This window comes from Hyposmocoma kahamanoa, unplaced genomic scaffold (genome assembly GCF_003589595.1).
Source record: "Hyposmocoma kahamanoa isolate Upper Pololo Valley unplaced genomic scaffold, ASM358959v1 82094, whole genome shotgun sequence".
Taxonomy (NCBI): domain Eukaryota; kingdom Metazoa; phylum Arthropoda; class Insecta; order Lepidoptera; family Cosmopterigidae; genus Hyposmocoma; species Hyposmocoma kahamanoa.
In genome coordinates, this window is record NW_020654140.1 from 1 (window position 1) to 14,159 (window position 14,159).

At 41.1% G+C, this 14,159-nt stretch overlaps 1 protein-coding gene across 1 annotated transcript; it reads right to left on the bottom strand.

The window, feature by feature from the left end:
* Positions 1-1,086: 1,086 nt before the first annotated feature.
* Positions 1,087-14,059, bottom strand: LOC113234281 (facilitated trehalose transporter Tret1-like; the record flags this gene model as incomplete). The annotated part of the gene is made up of 3 exons (XM_026469581.1): positions 1,087-1,219; positions 8,255-8,578; positions 13,830-14,059. Coding segments are annotated over 3 exons (687 nt in total), but the record flags the coding sequence as incomplete, so codon positions are not given.
* Positions 14,060-14,159: the final 100 nt, after the last annotated feature.

Below are 14,159 nucleotides of genomic sequence, written 5' to 3' on the forward strand. Positions count from 1 at the left end.
CTATAGAAAAGCAAGGCGAAGCACTTGCAGTGTCTTTGGACATTTCTGAAGCTTTTGACAGGGTCTGTCACCCAAGCCTATTAAGTAAGAGGGAATCTTATGGGCTTCCCACTGACCTTTGCAATTGGATCTCGGATTTCTTTTTAAGGTACCTTTGCGTATGCTGATGACAGCACAGTTGTAGATAGGTATTTGACCAATGCGAGGGTCGGTGGAGAGGAAATACAGTCTTGTCGAGAGTCCATGGTTAGCCGGTTGGATTTGACGCTCAATCTAGTCAAATTTAACGCTACCATAACGCAGGCGTGTCAATTCTTCACAAAACGGAGTCCCTTTGAGCTGACTCCGACTTTTTGTGATATATTCATACCCATAGCCGACTGTGTCCAGCTACTTGGAATAGACCTGTCGTCCAATTTGAACTTCGGCAGATACATTGCATCAATGGTCAAAAATGCAGCAAGGAAGCTTGGCATCCTTTCCTGGGTGAGGCGTTACTTTACACCGGGACAGTTGCTTCAGCTGTACCAAGCACAAGTCTGGTCATGCATGGAGTATTGCTGCCACATTTGGGATGGCTCTTCTACATACCAACTGGCCACTTTGGATTCAATTGACAACCTTGCCAAGTGGCTTATAGGTGACTCGGAATTAGTGGAGGCGAAGCTAAAGAGCCTTGAACACCACCGTAAAGTTGCCTGCTTATCGACATTATGTAGGATATATCACAGGGAGTGTGCGATTGAATTACACGATTTAATTCCGCCTTCCTTTCCATCACCGGGGCACTAGGCGTAGGCTTGGGTTCCATCCCTATGTTGTGGATATTCCAAAAATTCGCACCAAGCGTTATGCTTCCACATTTATATGTCGAACGGCTATGGAGTGGAATTCCCTGCCTGCAGACTTATTCCCTGAACGTTATAACTTGGGCTTTTTTAAGGCGAGAGTGAATAGGCATTATTTAGGTGTGTAAGCTCCATCGTCGACCTCATCGTCACTGTCCATCAGGTGAGATGGAGGTCAAATGCGCACTTATAATCTATAAATAATAATATTCTATATATTTAAACATATGATACGTACGTATGCTAATAAAGCTGACATTAGGCAGTGATTTGAATTGAAGATCCTGGTTTTTCAGGCTTTCGATTTCTTTTATTACACGCTCATCTTCCATATTAAGTCCTCGAATAGATGCTGTTATTGCTGTAGCTTCCTGTAAAATTAAAACGTATACATTACACGTAATGCTATTATTGTGAACATTTTAGAAGTTCTTAGATTTGCTCGATTGTTACACATAGGAAATGAAACTATTTTTCCGGTCAACACGGTCAACCGTGAACATGGAACCTGTAAAGGGCCCGAAACGTCGGTTTGTTTGAAAAAACAAATATGCGCGATTTAAATCCGGAAAAACAGCTTCATTTTCTATTTTATAAGCTGTTACAAGTACATTTTAAAACATAATTTGTATAGGAATTAAAACGAAAGAAAACGAAAAATCGACAAACTGTTTATTTTATATTGTACAAAACCTGAAACAAGCATGTCAGTCATGATGCAATGATCACACATTCGAATGATATTTAAATGGTTCGTATAGTTATATACATGAGATACCTGCCTGACGGGGTGTGTTAGTTGTTCTACCTCCACGCGTGCGAAGTTCTTGAGCATTCTGTGATAACATGTTGTCACAGAATGCCCGAGGATGTAGTCGGTATACCCTGGGGCCAACACTGACAACTCTCGGCTTCAGTCTGAGTCTTACCAGTGAGGACGCGAAGCGATCAACACGGCCCGGCCATGCGCCTCTGGGGGTGGACCATGGCAAGTGGTGGGCGGTCTTAATTTACACCCTACTGCGTTCATGCCTACGCAGTTGAGAGCCGTACGCAGGGATTAAGGAATCCGGGGGGGTTGAGCCCGAGCGGGGTGGGGACCCCGGCAAGCAATACCCTCTTCGGCTCTGATTTCCTATTAAACGGTAGCCCTGTGACTAGCCAATACAGAGAAATGGCAATGTGTCCCGTCAGAAAGCCACCGGTGAGGTGTGGGGACTCGGCCATGCTGACGGGGTGAGTATGTGCGGAGTACCTGGCTGACTTTGATCAAGTCAGCCAGTTGCACGTTTCGAGCCTCCGATGTCGCGTATTGAGCTCCTAACTTCTGCACCTATACTCTCCTGATAATCCTGGTGTCCTGAATGGGACATCCCCAAAGGTGCGGGCTCCGTGGTGGGTGGGAATACAGGAGAGTGAACACACAACACTGCATTATGTACTCTGCAGATCAATTAAAATAAATAAATCACTCAAAACCGCATTAACAACGCACGTACGCCGAGGCCACCAAAGAAGAACTGGCTACATACGGAGCCCCGATGCTGACAAGGTTCAGGAGGCCCTATGTGAGCGCCTCGCCCAGGGAGCGGAGGAGTGCGGCGAGGTGGACGTCGGCCCACAATTCAGGGGTAAGCCTATCTTTAGTGACGGGTCCTTGAAATTGAGTGCCACGACACATTCCAGTGGCTAGAAGACGCTATTAGCACCATCAGGCTGCCGTCCGGGGAGCCCTTCTCATTGAGAAATGGAGTGGAGGCTCCCCGGAGAGCGGTATGCGGACTAGTGGGAGGATGCACGCCGAATCGGCCGCATCCTCAAGTGGCAAAACCTATGGGCGGAGGTTCACCGATGGACTGTCCACAAGCTGCAGCAGCAAAGTGGACATACCTTCGTGGTGGTGAGCCTCCCTGAAGAACTGGTCCCGGTTGTCCTGGGGTATGATCGGCGCTTCACTTTTAAGTTAGTCACCGTCTACCTCAGGTTTAGATCCAAAAGGGGCCTGTACACGGACACGAGAAGTGAAGGAGCCCTCCCTGACCCCCGTCTCTGCTGACGAGTGCGTGTCGGGGATGGGAGACATCCGACTGAGCGAGGATGAGGACGAGGAGCTGCTGTCCACTGATGGCGGTTACCCCCTCGCTCAGTAACATACAAATCGTCCAGTGCAACCTCCACCACAGTCAGGCCGCAACGGTTCAACTCCAGAAATGGATTTGCTTCCAAACAATACAGCCGTGGCACTGATCCAAGAACCGTGGATCAGTACCCGCGGCCAAATAAATGGACTCTCACCTCTTGTGAGGTAAGCTGCTGTCAACTACAATCTCAGAAAAACTACGAACTTGCATATATTACTCTAACAATTTACACGTACAGCCACTAACAGAATTCTGTTCCAGAGAACTGTAAGCCGTCAAGCTTTTAGCTGACACGGCCACGGGCCTGCCTGAAGTGGTGCTCGCCTTTGTCTATATGGCGGAGACTGACGTACCACCACCGCAGGAAATGGAACGGCTAATCAAATACTGCGAGCAGTGCGGCCAGCACATCGTCGTGGCTACTGACTCCAATGCCCACCATCCGTTGTGGAGCATGAAACTTGCAAATGACAGAGGTAAGAACCTAACAGAATACTTATTCACAATTAACCTTCAAATCCTTAATGGAAGGTACAGTACCAACCTTCGTAAATAAAAGATGCAGAACGATTATCGACCTAACCCTAGTGTCCGAAGAAGCATCTTTCGGGCCACAGATGGATAAGATTCTGCTTAGAAACAGCCATCAAAGAACAACAACCGAAACGGAATCCCCGAAAAACTGATCGTAAAGTATACACTGACAAACTACACCAGAGCCTGGGGGAACCGGTAGCACCAGGAAGACTGCTGGACACAGCACAGATAGAAACACAGGTTAAAGAACTCAAATCAAACATATTATGCAGCTATAACTCCGCATGCCCACTGAGTGACTCAGCCCCGCGGCAAGGCCAACACTGGTGGGGCCTGATCTTGAGAGGCTACGAAGAAGGGTAAGCAGACGCTTCAATAGAGCAATGAACACATGCGCGGATGAGGACAGGGAAAACTATAAGACGGCCAAATCCAAACTAAAAAACGCATACGGTTCAGGAGCACCGCGTCATGGCGAGGCTACAATGGGAACATCACGTCTTGTGCACAAGCGAACAGAATAAGGAAAATCCTAAGCAACTCAAATTTAACTGAGCTAGGTTCAATTCGCAAAATAGACAACACATACACAACTTCCCCTGCGGAGAGTACCCTACTGGAAGCACATTTCCCAGGATGTAGGTTCGTCCAAGACGACAGGTGCAAAGAAATGAACAACTACATATCGATCCATACCTGGCAATAAGCTGAACAAATAGTAACAAACGAAAAGACAAAACGGGCAGTAAACACCTTTGAACCGTACAAAGCTCCGGGTCAAGATGGAGCATTCCCCGCACTCCTACAATGGGACCGGGACACATTGGTCCAGCGCCTGGTCAACATCTTTCGGGCCCGTCTAGCATTCAGCTATATGCCCTACAGCTGGCGAGAGGTAAAAGTCATATTTATACCGAAACCAAGTAAAAACGACTTCACTGACGCGACGTCCTTCAGACCAATCAGCTTCACATCATTCTTCTTGAAGACATTAGAAAGGTTATGTGAAAGAGAACTGAGGGATGGAGCGCTTAAGAACATACCATTACACGGAAACCAATATACAGCCACGGCAAATCCACTGAATCGGCCCTACGTGCCCTTGTGGGCAAGATAGAAGTGGCTCCCAAAGACAAGGCAATCTGCTTAGGCACCTTTATAAATATTGACGGAGCCTTCGATAACACCAACTTCTCCAACATGCAGTCAGCACTGAGAAGACACGAAGTGGATGAAGTGTTAATCAGCTGGATTAGCAACATGCCAAAACAAAGAATAATAAAAACAAAGGCAAATGAGACCCCATGGGCCATAGTAGCGAAGGGGTGCCCTCAAGAAGGGGTCTTTGGGTCGGGGAGTCTGTCGTCTCTGCTGTGGAACATGGTCGTAAATGACCTCAACATTAAACTAAACAAAGAACTTTTCTATACAGTAGGGTATGCTGATGACCTAGCTATACTGGTAACAGGAAATTATGCCAATACACTCTGCGACATTACACAAGTTGCACTCCGGATTGTGGAAAGATGGTGTAGAGCATACGAACTATCGGTAAACCCAACAAAGACGGAACTAGTAATGTTTACAAACAAAATACTACTGGGTAACTACTTCCTACCCAAACTCTTCAGTACAGAACTACAGATATCACTATATATTCAACTGCCTCCGCGGCTGAACGGTTACCATATATATATCAAGTACTTGGGAGTAATACTGGACAACAAGTTGAACTGGAACACGCATCTGGACAAAAAAATTAAAAAAGCTACTATCACCTTCTGGTAGTGCCATAGAATGGTAGATAAACAATGGGGACTTTCACCCAAGATAACACTATGGCTCTACACAGCGGTGATAAGACCCATGATCAATTACGGCGCGATAGTATGGTGGCCACGAACCAAACTGACGACCGCAACCGACAAGCTGGACAAATTCCAAAGATTTGCTTGCATGGCGACGTCCGGCTGCATAGGGACAACTCCAACTGCGGCACTCGAAGCGATGCTGGACCTGTGACCTCTCCCACTGTTCATCAGACAGGAAGCGGCGTCAACAGCAGTGCGTCTAAACAGAGCCGACCTTTGGAAGTACGTGAGGACCCCACATACAGAAATCCTTTACAAGACTGTCAATGAGGAACCGCTACTGGAGGCGGCCGTGGATAGGATCCCAAAACAATACATCTTTGACAAAAAATACAAGATACAATTGTTTGAAGATGCCAACGAAGTACTGAACGCCAGAGAGGTCCGCGTCTTCATTGATGGATCTAAAACAAATTCAGGAACAGGTACTGGGATATTCTCAGAAGACATCAATATCAGGATATCAACACCGCTTGGTGACCACAACACAGTATTCCAGGCTGAATGCATGGGCATCAAGTTGGCGGCAGAAGCAATCATAGCGAGAAGGTAAAGAATCACTCCATTCGAATACTCTCCGACAGTATGTCAGTACTCCAAGGACTGAACAGCCATGACTTAAACTCAGGGCTCATTTATGAATGCGATCAAGCACTCATGGAGGTATGTATACAAAACCACGTAGCTCTACAGTGGATTAAGGGACACAGCGGCTCACGTGGCAATGACGCAGTAGATGAACTAGCCAGAAAAGGGTCGGAGACGGACGCTGTAGGACCAGAAAAAGATAGTGTCCGTCCCCTATCAATGGTCCAGAACAACTATACACAGAGGTACAAAATCTTCACATAATAATACATGGACCACCCTTACGGTTTGTAGTCAGGTGAGAGAAGCACTCCCAACGCTCAATGCCAGTTCATCTCGAATATTAATTAAACTCAAAAGGCAAGAGCTTCGCACTCTAACTGCCGCCTTAACGGGTCATGGTCCATACAATAAACACCTTTTCAATTTAGGTATCACAGACAGCCCCCTATGCAGAGCGTGCATGGAGGGGGAGGAAACGGCTGCGCACGTTCTACTACAGCACTCCGGCGTGGCCAGCTACAAGGCGAAGTACCTTGGAGTGCCAAGGTCGCTCCCCGAAGTCTTCAGCAAACCGAGGAAGCTGTTGAGATTCCTGGAGGAGCTTGGTTGCTTGAAGATATTGAGATCAACATATTTTTGTAACCAGTACTAAATTTCGTCATTTACCGTCCAAGTAAATTGGTCGAGCTAGCGGCTCGTTATATGGACTGCCAGTTACAATACCCGTGTTTCGATTCCACGAGCACTATTTTGTTTTAACGTTATACTTTTAAGAGCATTGATTCACTTTGTTATGTTAACGTTGACAAATCACAATATTTGCTCGGTGGGTTATGTTATTAATAAAGCGTAGGGCGGGTATGGATAGATTAACAAATCACGAAATCGCTCTGCAGTTTCCATGCGAACATATCGTCTGTGATTACGCATTGTTCCACGTTTCGTTCAAATTATCTATTCCGTTTTAATTGCTTTCAAAGTTTTCTTTCTTATTTTAATATACCGTACATAACGGAATTATTAAAATTAGAAATTATTCTTCTATATGAACAAGACTTAGACATTCGTTTCACCTATCCAGAGGTTAAGATAAAAAAAATACAATATTATATAGTCATAGCTAAATAATATTCTATTTTTAAACTGACTCGAACCATGCCTACCTCAACTTACGAAACAATCCTTATACCGCTAGGCCACGACGGCCTATAGCCGGTTGAAATTTGTATTCTGTATTTAAGGAAGAACTATATATTATAGATCAAATTGGCTTAAAAACTTTCTTACAATATCATTCCCTAATGAGACGACCAGGGAGTCATCCCAAAATAATTTCTACAGTTCACAGGTTAAAGATTAAGTTTGTTTAACAATTTTCTCCACATTTTGTGCTCAGAAACAAAAGGTCGACATAGTCGGCTTGGGAGGTCAAGTATCTTGTGTATGTGACTGTACATTATAAGAAATAATAATCGAATGTAATAAATGACTGACATTAAACTATACGCGTACAGTAAGGCCACATCTACTAGATAACAATTTTTGGAGAGAGGTTTAAAGATTCTATGGACTTTTTTTATGCTTAGGAGAGTCATAAAATTTCATATATACATATTTTTTTTTCATGTGGTACGTATTATTTTGAACCAACTTCAAAAAAGGAGGAGGTTCTCAATTAGATAATTGTTTTTTGTATATGTTACTCGATTACTTCGATATTTGTCAACCGATATTTTGATGATAATGTTCTTGTTAAAAAGGGGGCACCTCAATCGTAGTCCCATTCAAATTAGGAGATGAATCTCATCAATCATTTTCTGTAATTCCAAAAACTTTTGAGGCAATTTTTTTTATGAAAAAGTTACAATTATTATGACTTCCATGTCGATACCTCCAATGAACATACGCCAATGTCATTTTTTGGTTATTTTCTGTTATTTTTGTAAACAGCCATATTTGTTTACTAATATTACACTCCTCGAATTTTTTGAAAAAAAGGAACAAAAAACAAAATTCGAAAAAAAACAATTTTGTGAAAAAACATAAAGAAACAAAAACAAAATAAAATCAAAACAGGTTCAAAAATTAAGTTGGCGTAGTGTTCATTGGAGGAAGATTGGATGTATCGATGTGATAAAAGCACTTTTAACGTATTAATCACATATGATCACATGTGGCTTTATTATACTAGGGGTACGAATTATTCAACCGTACTCATACCGTACTAGTTTTAAAATTGCATAGAATAAAAGATTGTGCTACTTACATTAACTTTGCCAATCTTCATGAGATACGCTGGTGATTCCGGTGCTTTCAACAACAGCAGAAATGTTAAAAGTGGAAGCCAAATAACACTGTATATTGCTGCAAAGTAACTCAAATATGTTCCAAGGATATACATCAACAGTACACCCATATTCTGAGACATTGTAACCAGGGATACGAGGATACCTCTTATATTGTCTTGACTTATTTCCTTGACGTACATTGGTACTATTACATAACATCCTCCTGCAGATAAGCCACTGAATATTCTTGCTATGACTATAATTGTCGTATTTGCTGATGAGAGCTTTAATAACCAACATAACTGCAATTATATTAAAAACTGTATAAATTAATTAAGAAAAAACCGTGAACCTTGAAAAACCGGACTCGGACCTCTGAGTTTCACGGAATTTATTTTGCAAATTTAATTTGAAATTTTTCAGTAAAGCGAAATATCGTGATGAAACTTAAACCTCGCCTGAGAGGAGACCCGTGCCCAGCAGTGGGACGTATTAATGGATTGATGGTTATGATGATATTAAATTTATGCACTAGTATTTGTAGGAATTAATACACTAAATGGGAATGATCTGAGCTACTTATAACAAACACTTTGGAAAATAATATTTAAATAAAATTTAGTTATTTCCTTTTTTTAATGGGAATCGTTGAGAAAGGATGATTTTGCCGAGACCCGTACAAATAAATTCCAAACAGTGGACTACCATTGTGATTTCAGATTTCACGTAACTTTTTATTTATCAAGTAGAAAGTTAGTTTAGTTTAGATAGTGGAGTACTCCAGACTTGAAGCCAAGCACCCAGAGAGGTGCGAGCGGTTGGAGTCCCGCCACAACGTAATTTTTAATTCGTTTGTGTTGAGAGTGCTGACCGATTATATCGTCCTTCACGATGAAGGTGTTTTGGCCGAAGGGCGTTGTCTATCGACGATTCCGAGGTCTGTTATAGTGGAAGAAATATTTTTTTCACCGATGAATGTTATCTCTTGGAATAGCTATCCTTTCTACTCATCTCAATTTGTTAAATTTGGAACATGCTACAGCGATGAATGTAAACTGTCTTATGGAGTACCCCAGGGCAGTATTTTGGGCCCGACGCTGTTTAAGGTGTACATTGACGAGCTCTGCAGATTATCACTAAAAAATTGTGAAATTTTTACTTACTTATGCAGATGACACAGCTCTTATAGTTTCTGGGTATGCATGGGTAATTGGACTGAAGCTAAAGTGAACGCTGAATCGGCTCTTAGGGCAGTTATGGTCTGATTGAGAACGAACTTGCTAACATTAAACGTTCAAAAAACAAAATATATCGTTTTCTATAAATGCATCCGGTCAGACACATCCCTCTTACTCTGTTTCTGCTCATACATGTGTACCGAATTCCGTTGTTTGCTCTTGTCTTGAACTCCTAAGAACTAAATATTTAAAATACCTCGGTATTATTCTCGATCAGAGTCTGAACTGGCGAAACCATATCGATAGTGTATGCTGTAGAGTGAGGAAATTAATTTTCGTCATGAAAAAGCTCCGCTGTAGCACCGACCAGAATACCGTGTATATGGTTTATGACTCTCTGTGCAGGTCAATTATTAGCGATTGTATCTCAGTGTGGGGTGGCGTGCACAAAACGAGTTTGTTAAGACTAGAACTTGCGCAAAGAGCTGTTATAAATATTGTACGTCCTCCCTATACGGAGAGTCGAACTTCTAACCGTTCGACAGTTGTTTATTTTGCACATAATTGTACGCCGACACCGTACCAAAGCTTATTCCTCACGTATTCATAGCGATTATCCTAGACGTAAACCTAAAGCTTGCCCTAATGAAGACTATAGAACATTCTTCCCTAGAAGACAGTACCATTGTGTGAGCTCTTACCTGTACAACATCAACAAACACGCACGCACGCACGCACGCACGCACGCACGCACGCTCGCACGCACGCACGCACGCACGCACGCACGCACGCACGCACGTTGTTTGAACTATACAGGCACGTGCTTTACCGAGACGGCTCACTCTTTCGTCCTATTGTATTCTAAAGAGGAAACGAACCCACAATAATGGCCACACACGTCGCCGACAAGTGCAATTTGTGTAAATTAGTTGTTTAGTTTTTATATTTAGTACTTTACATAACTTTTATATTTTATTAGATACATGTATGTTAGCCGTTAAGGTATACAGAGTGTTTTTGTAAATGGGACAGAATGGGGAAATTTAAACCATAGAATATGGATACAAGGAACCTGTAAAGGAACATACAAGGAAACTGTCTTAAGAACCATTACATACATTTTTATGAAAACAATTTTGGTATAGTCAATTGTTTGGTCAAGCGTGTGTTGTCCATAAAAATGATAAAATTGATCAAATTTTTTTAGTGCTAATCGACTCAGTTTCAGAAAGGGATCATTTCATTGTATGGGACAAAAAAAGAAAAAGAAGAAATCAAATCATCATCAAACAAAAAAGAAATCAAAATCAAAGTCTTGGTGAGACTTTGAATTTAATTCAGATTTGATGATCAATCGGTCTTGGTTAAATATTTTACGATTTTATTGAGGTCACTGATTGGAGAACATTGTACGTCTCTTATTTTTTAAAGTAAAAATTTCACAATGTTTTATTGCAGAAACTATAACGCAGCCTTTTCCAAAGTATGCGATAACGCCCCCTTGTGGGCGCTGCAGGCCTAAAGGAGGGCGGTAAGAGACCCAGCAAGAAAATGGGGTCGTTGTGTAGAGGCTTAGGGGACGATTTGTATTTTCATCTAGGAAGACTCTTAGACGCCGACTGAGCTCTCGATTCTCGACTACAATTTTTGAATTCAACTAATATTAATTAAGGGATTGCTCAAACTAACTCGGTTCGAGATTTCTCTCCGTGTAGTTCATATATCTGTCCTGTTTTATTAAATAAATAAAATAACAATCATGTCAATCGCTCGCTTCGTTTCGAAATGAAAGTAGACACAAACAAACGAATAAAAACGCAACAGACACAGTTTCGCATTTTAATAGTTATTAGTATTCCTGAATAGGTAATTTTCGTAGATAATAGACCGCGGGCAATCAAACAAGTTTTTGTTAAATAAACCGATTTGTGCATTCCTGTATCAATCGGCTGATTCATAGAATACTTGTTATTACTTGTTGAGTACGATTGAGCATCGAATGACATAAACGAGTTTATGCATGTTTGTCTTATTCCTGTCGGTACGTGCTGCTTATGCAATCCTATATAAACAAGGTAATATTTATTTTATTTTCATTTGCGGTTTTCGCGCGTAATAGATAAGCAGTACCTAAGTTCAACACTTACTTACGTATTTCTCAAAACAAAACATTGTAGGAGTAAAAAAGAAGAGACGGCATGGTGCGTAATATATTAAATTCGGATTCATTGAAAATCCCACTAACCCATCGTTGCCTTTGTGCCTTCTATGTCTAAAAACATTTTCGAATGAAGCAATGAAGCCTTCAAGACTGCAAGATCATTTGAATAAAATGCATCCAGATAAGAAAGACAACAATGTAGCATATTTTCAAGACCCAGAGAAGAAGCATAATACTCAGCCAAGTGTAGCAAAACTCTTTTCGGCGGCTGCTAAGCAAGATGATGACGGACTTGGAGCTTCGTACAATATCTCTTTGTTAATTGCTCAAAAAGGCAAACCACACAATATCGGAGTAAAGTTAATTTTGCCAGCAATAAAGGAAGTAATAACTACTGTGCTTCAAAAACTGGCCGCAGGTGTCATCCGAAAAATTCCTTTGAGTAATAATTCTGTGCAAAGACGAATTGATGAAAAGGCTGAAAACATTGAAGAATCATTGTGCAATCATCTGAGGACTAGTCAATTCTCATTTCAGCTCGATGAGTCCACTTTACCAACTAATGAAGCATTGTTGCTGTCTTACGTAAGGTTTATTAAAGGTGAGAAAATATGTAACGAACTATTGTTTGATAGAAATTTAGAGACCGATACAAAAGGCGAAACCATATTCAATACATTGGAAAAGTTTTGTGATGAGAAAGAAATTCACTTGAAAAATATTATATCAGTTGCTACGGATGGCGCTCCGACTATGAAAGGCTTCATAGCGTAGTTAAAAACTAAAATTCCAGATGTCCTTTGTATATATTGCGTTATTCATAGACAACATTTGGTTTCTAGAAATTTAAGTGAACGACTATTTCAATCACTGCAATATGTCATCAAAGCAGTCAATTCAGTAACAAAAAAATTCAGTAACAGCTCTTTGAATGATAAATTATTTCATCGCCTTTGTGTTAATAATGACGAAGATTTCAACCGTTTGTTGTTTCACACTGAAGTTCGTTGGCTATCAAGAGGCAATTGTCTGACTCGATTTTACAACCTCTTTGACTCTGTGATAGAGTTCTTGGAAACTAAAGACACAGAATTGCGCAACAAGCTCATTACATCAAAGAATGATATAGCTTACATGACAGACCTGTATAAATTGTTCAACGACATGAATCTTCAACTGCAAGGCGATGAACTAAATTTGATTAAAACAAAAATGTCTTTGCTGCTTTCGCAGCCAAACTGCTTCTACACAAAAAGAATATGGGCAGACGTGAGTTTTATAATTTTATCAGTATCCTGCAGTAACGACGACTTGTTTGCTTACTGCCAACATTTGGAAAACGTCCACATTGACTTCACCGAACGATACCAGGGCATTTTGAACTTGGGAAAACCAGGCTGGGTGTTTGATCCGATTTTCAAATGTCAACACAGCAATATCTTCTTAGCTGGAAGAAGAAATTATAGAATTGACAACGAACGAGGAAATAAAAATCAAGTTCAAAAATGGCTACCAAGAATTTTGGCTACACAAAACCGATCCCGCAATTGTATCCTGGATTGTGGTCAATCGTTCAACGATTCTTGATAGCATTCCCACCGTCATATTTGTGTGAACGTGGTTTTAGTGCTGTGACAACGCTGTTTACTAAATAGAGAAATCGTTTGCATGTTACCGAACGTAGTAACTTGCGGCTGTTCTTGAGTAAATTGGAACCTGATATCAACAAACTTATTAAACAGCATCAGATTCATCCTTCACATTAGTTATATTAGAATCGATTATGTTTGTTTTATTTTGAATAAAAGATACTCTGTCTGAATACTATAAAGTTGCGTTTCGATAATCACTCTCATTGGCAGGTGTAGCCCGTAAGAGTTAACTTGATATCTGTGCGTCGTTGTATACTACCTACTGCGCTCAGATCTTAAGCGGGTTATAGTAAAAGTCACGTTTAGAATGAATGTTTAATCTCCGCTACTATAGCTCACAATAATAATTTAATTTGAAGTTATAGTGGTTTTTAAGTAGGTGAAAAAGGGGGGGCGCTAAAAAATAATTTATTCTCGAAGTGGGCAGTAGACAAAATAAGTTTGGGAACCCCTGCATAGTATAACGTATATAATATAAAAAATTACACATTCAACACTAATGAATTCAATAGATCAGTGAAAGATGAAGAAAAATATGATAGAGGCAAGAAAAATTACTTACAGCCTGAGGCACTGATAATGCCAAAACTGCTACTTTTCTTCCATAAGAATCAGCTAAATAGCCAAATATTTGTACACCAAAACTTGCAGCGAGTGACGTGATACTTCCTATCCAAGATATTGCAGTGGTAGACATAACGTTCCCGGTGGGGGATAAGTCCGATTGTAATATGACGCTCATGGGGGATACCCAACCAATTTGAAGACCATATGTTAGTACGCAGAGATTTGCTGGAAAGACAAAATTATACAGGGTGTAAATTTGAGACGGGGCAGCAAGGCCAGCTACCTTAATCGTTGTAGTTACAGAAAAAAGGGTCTAAAAGACTAT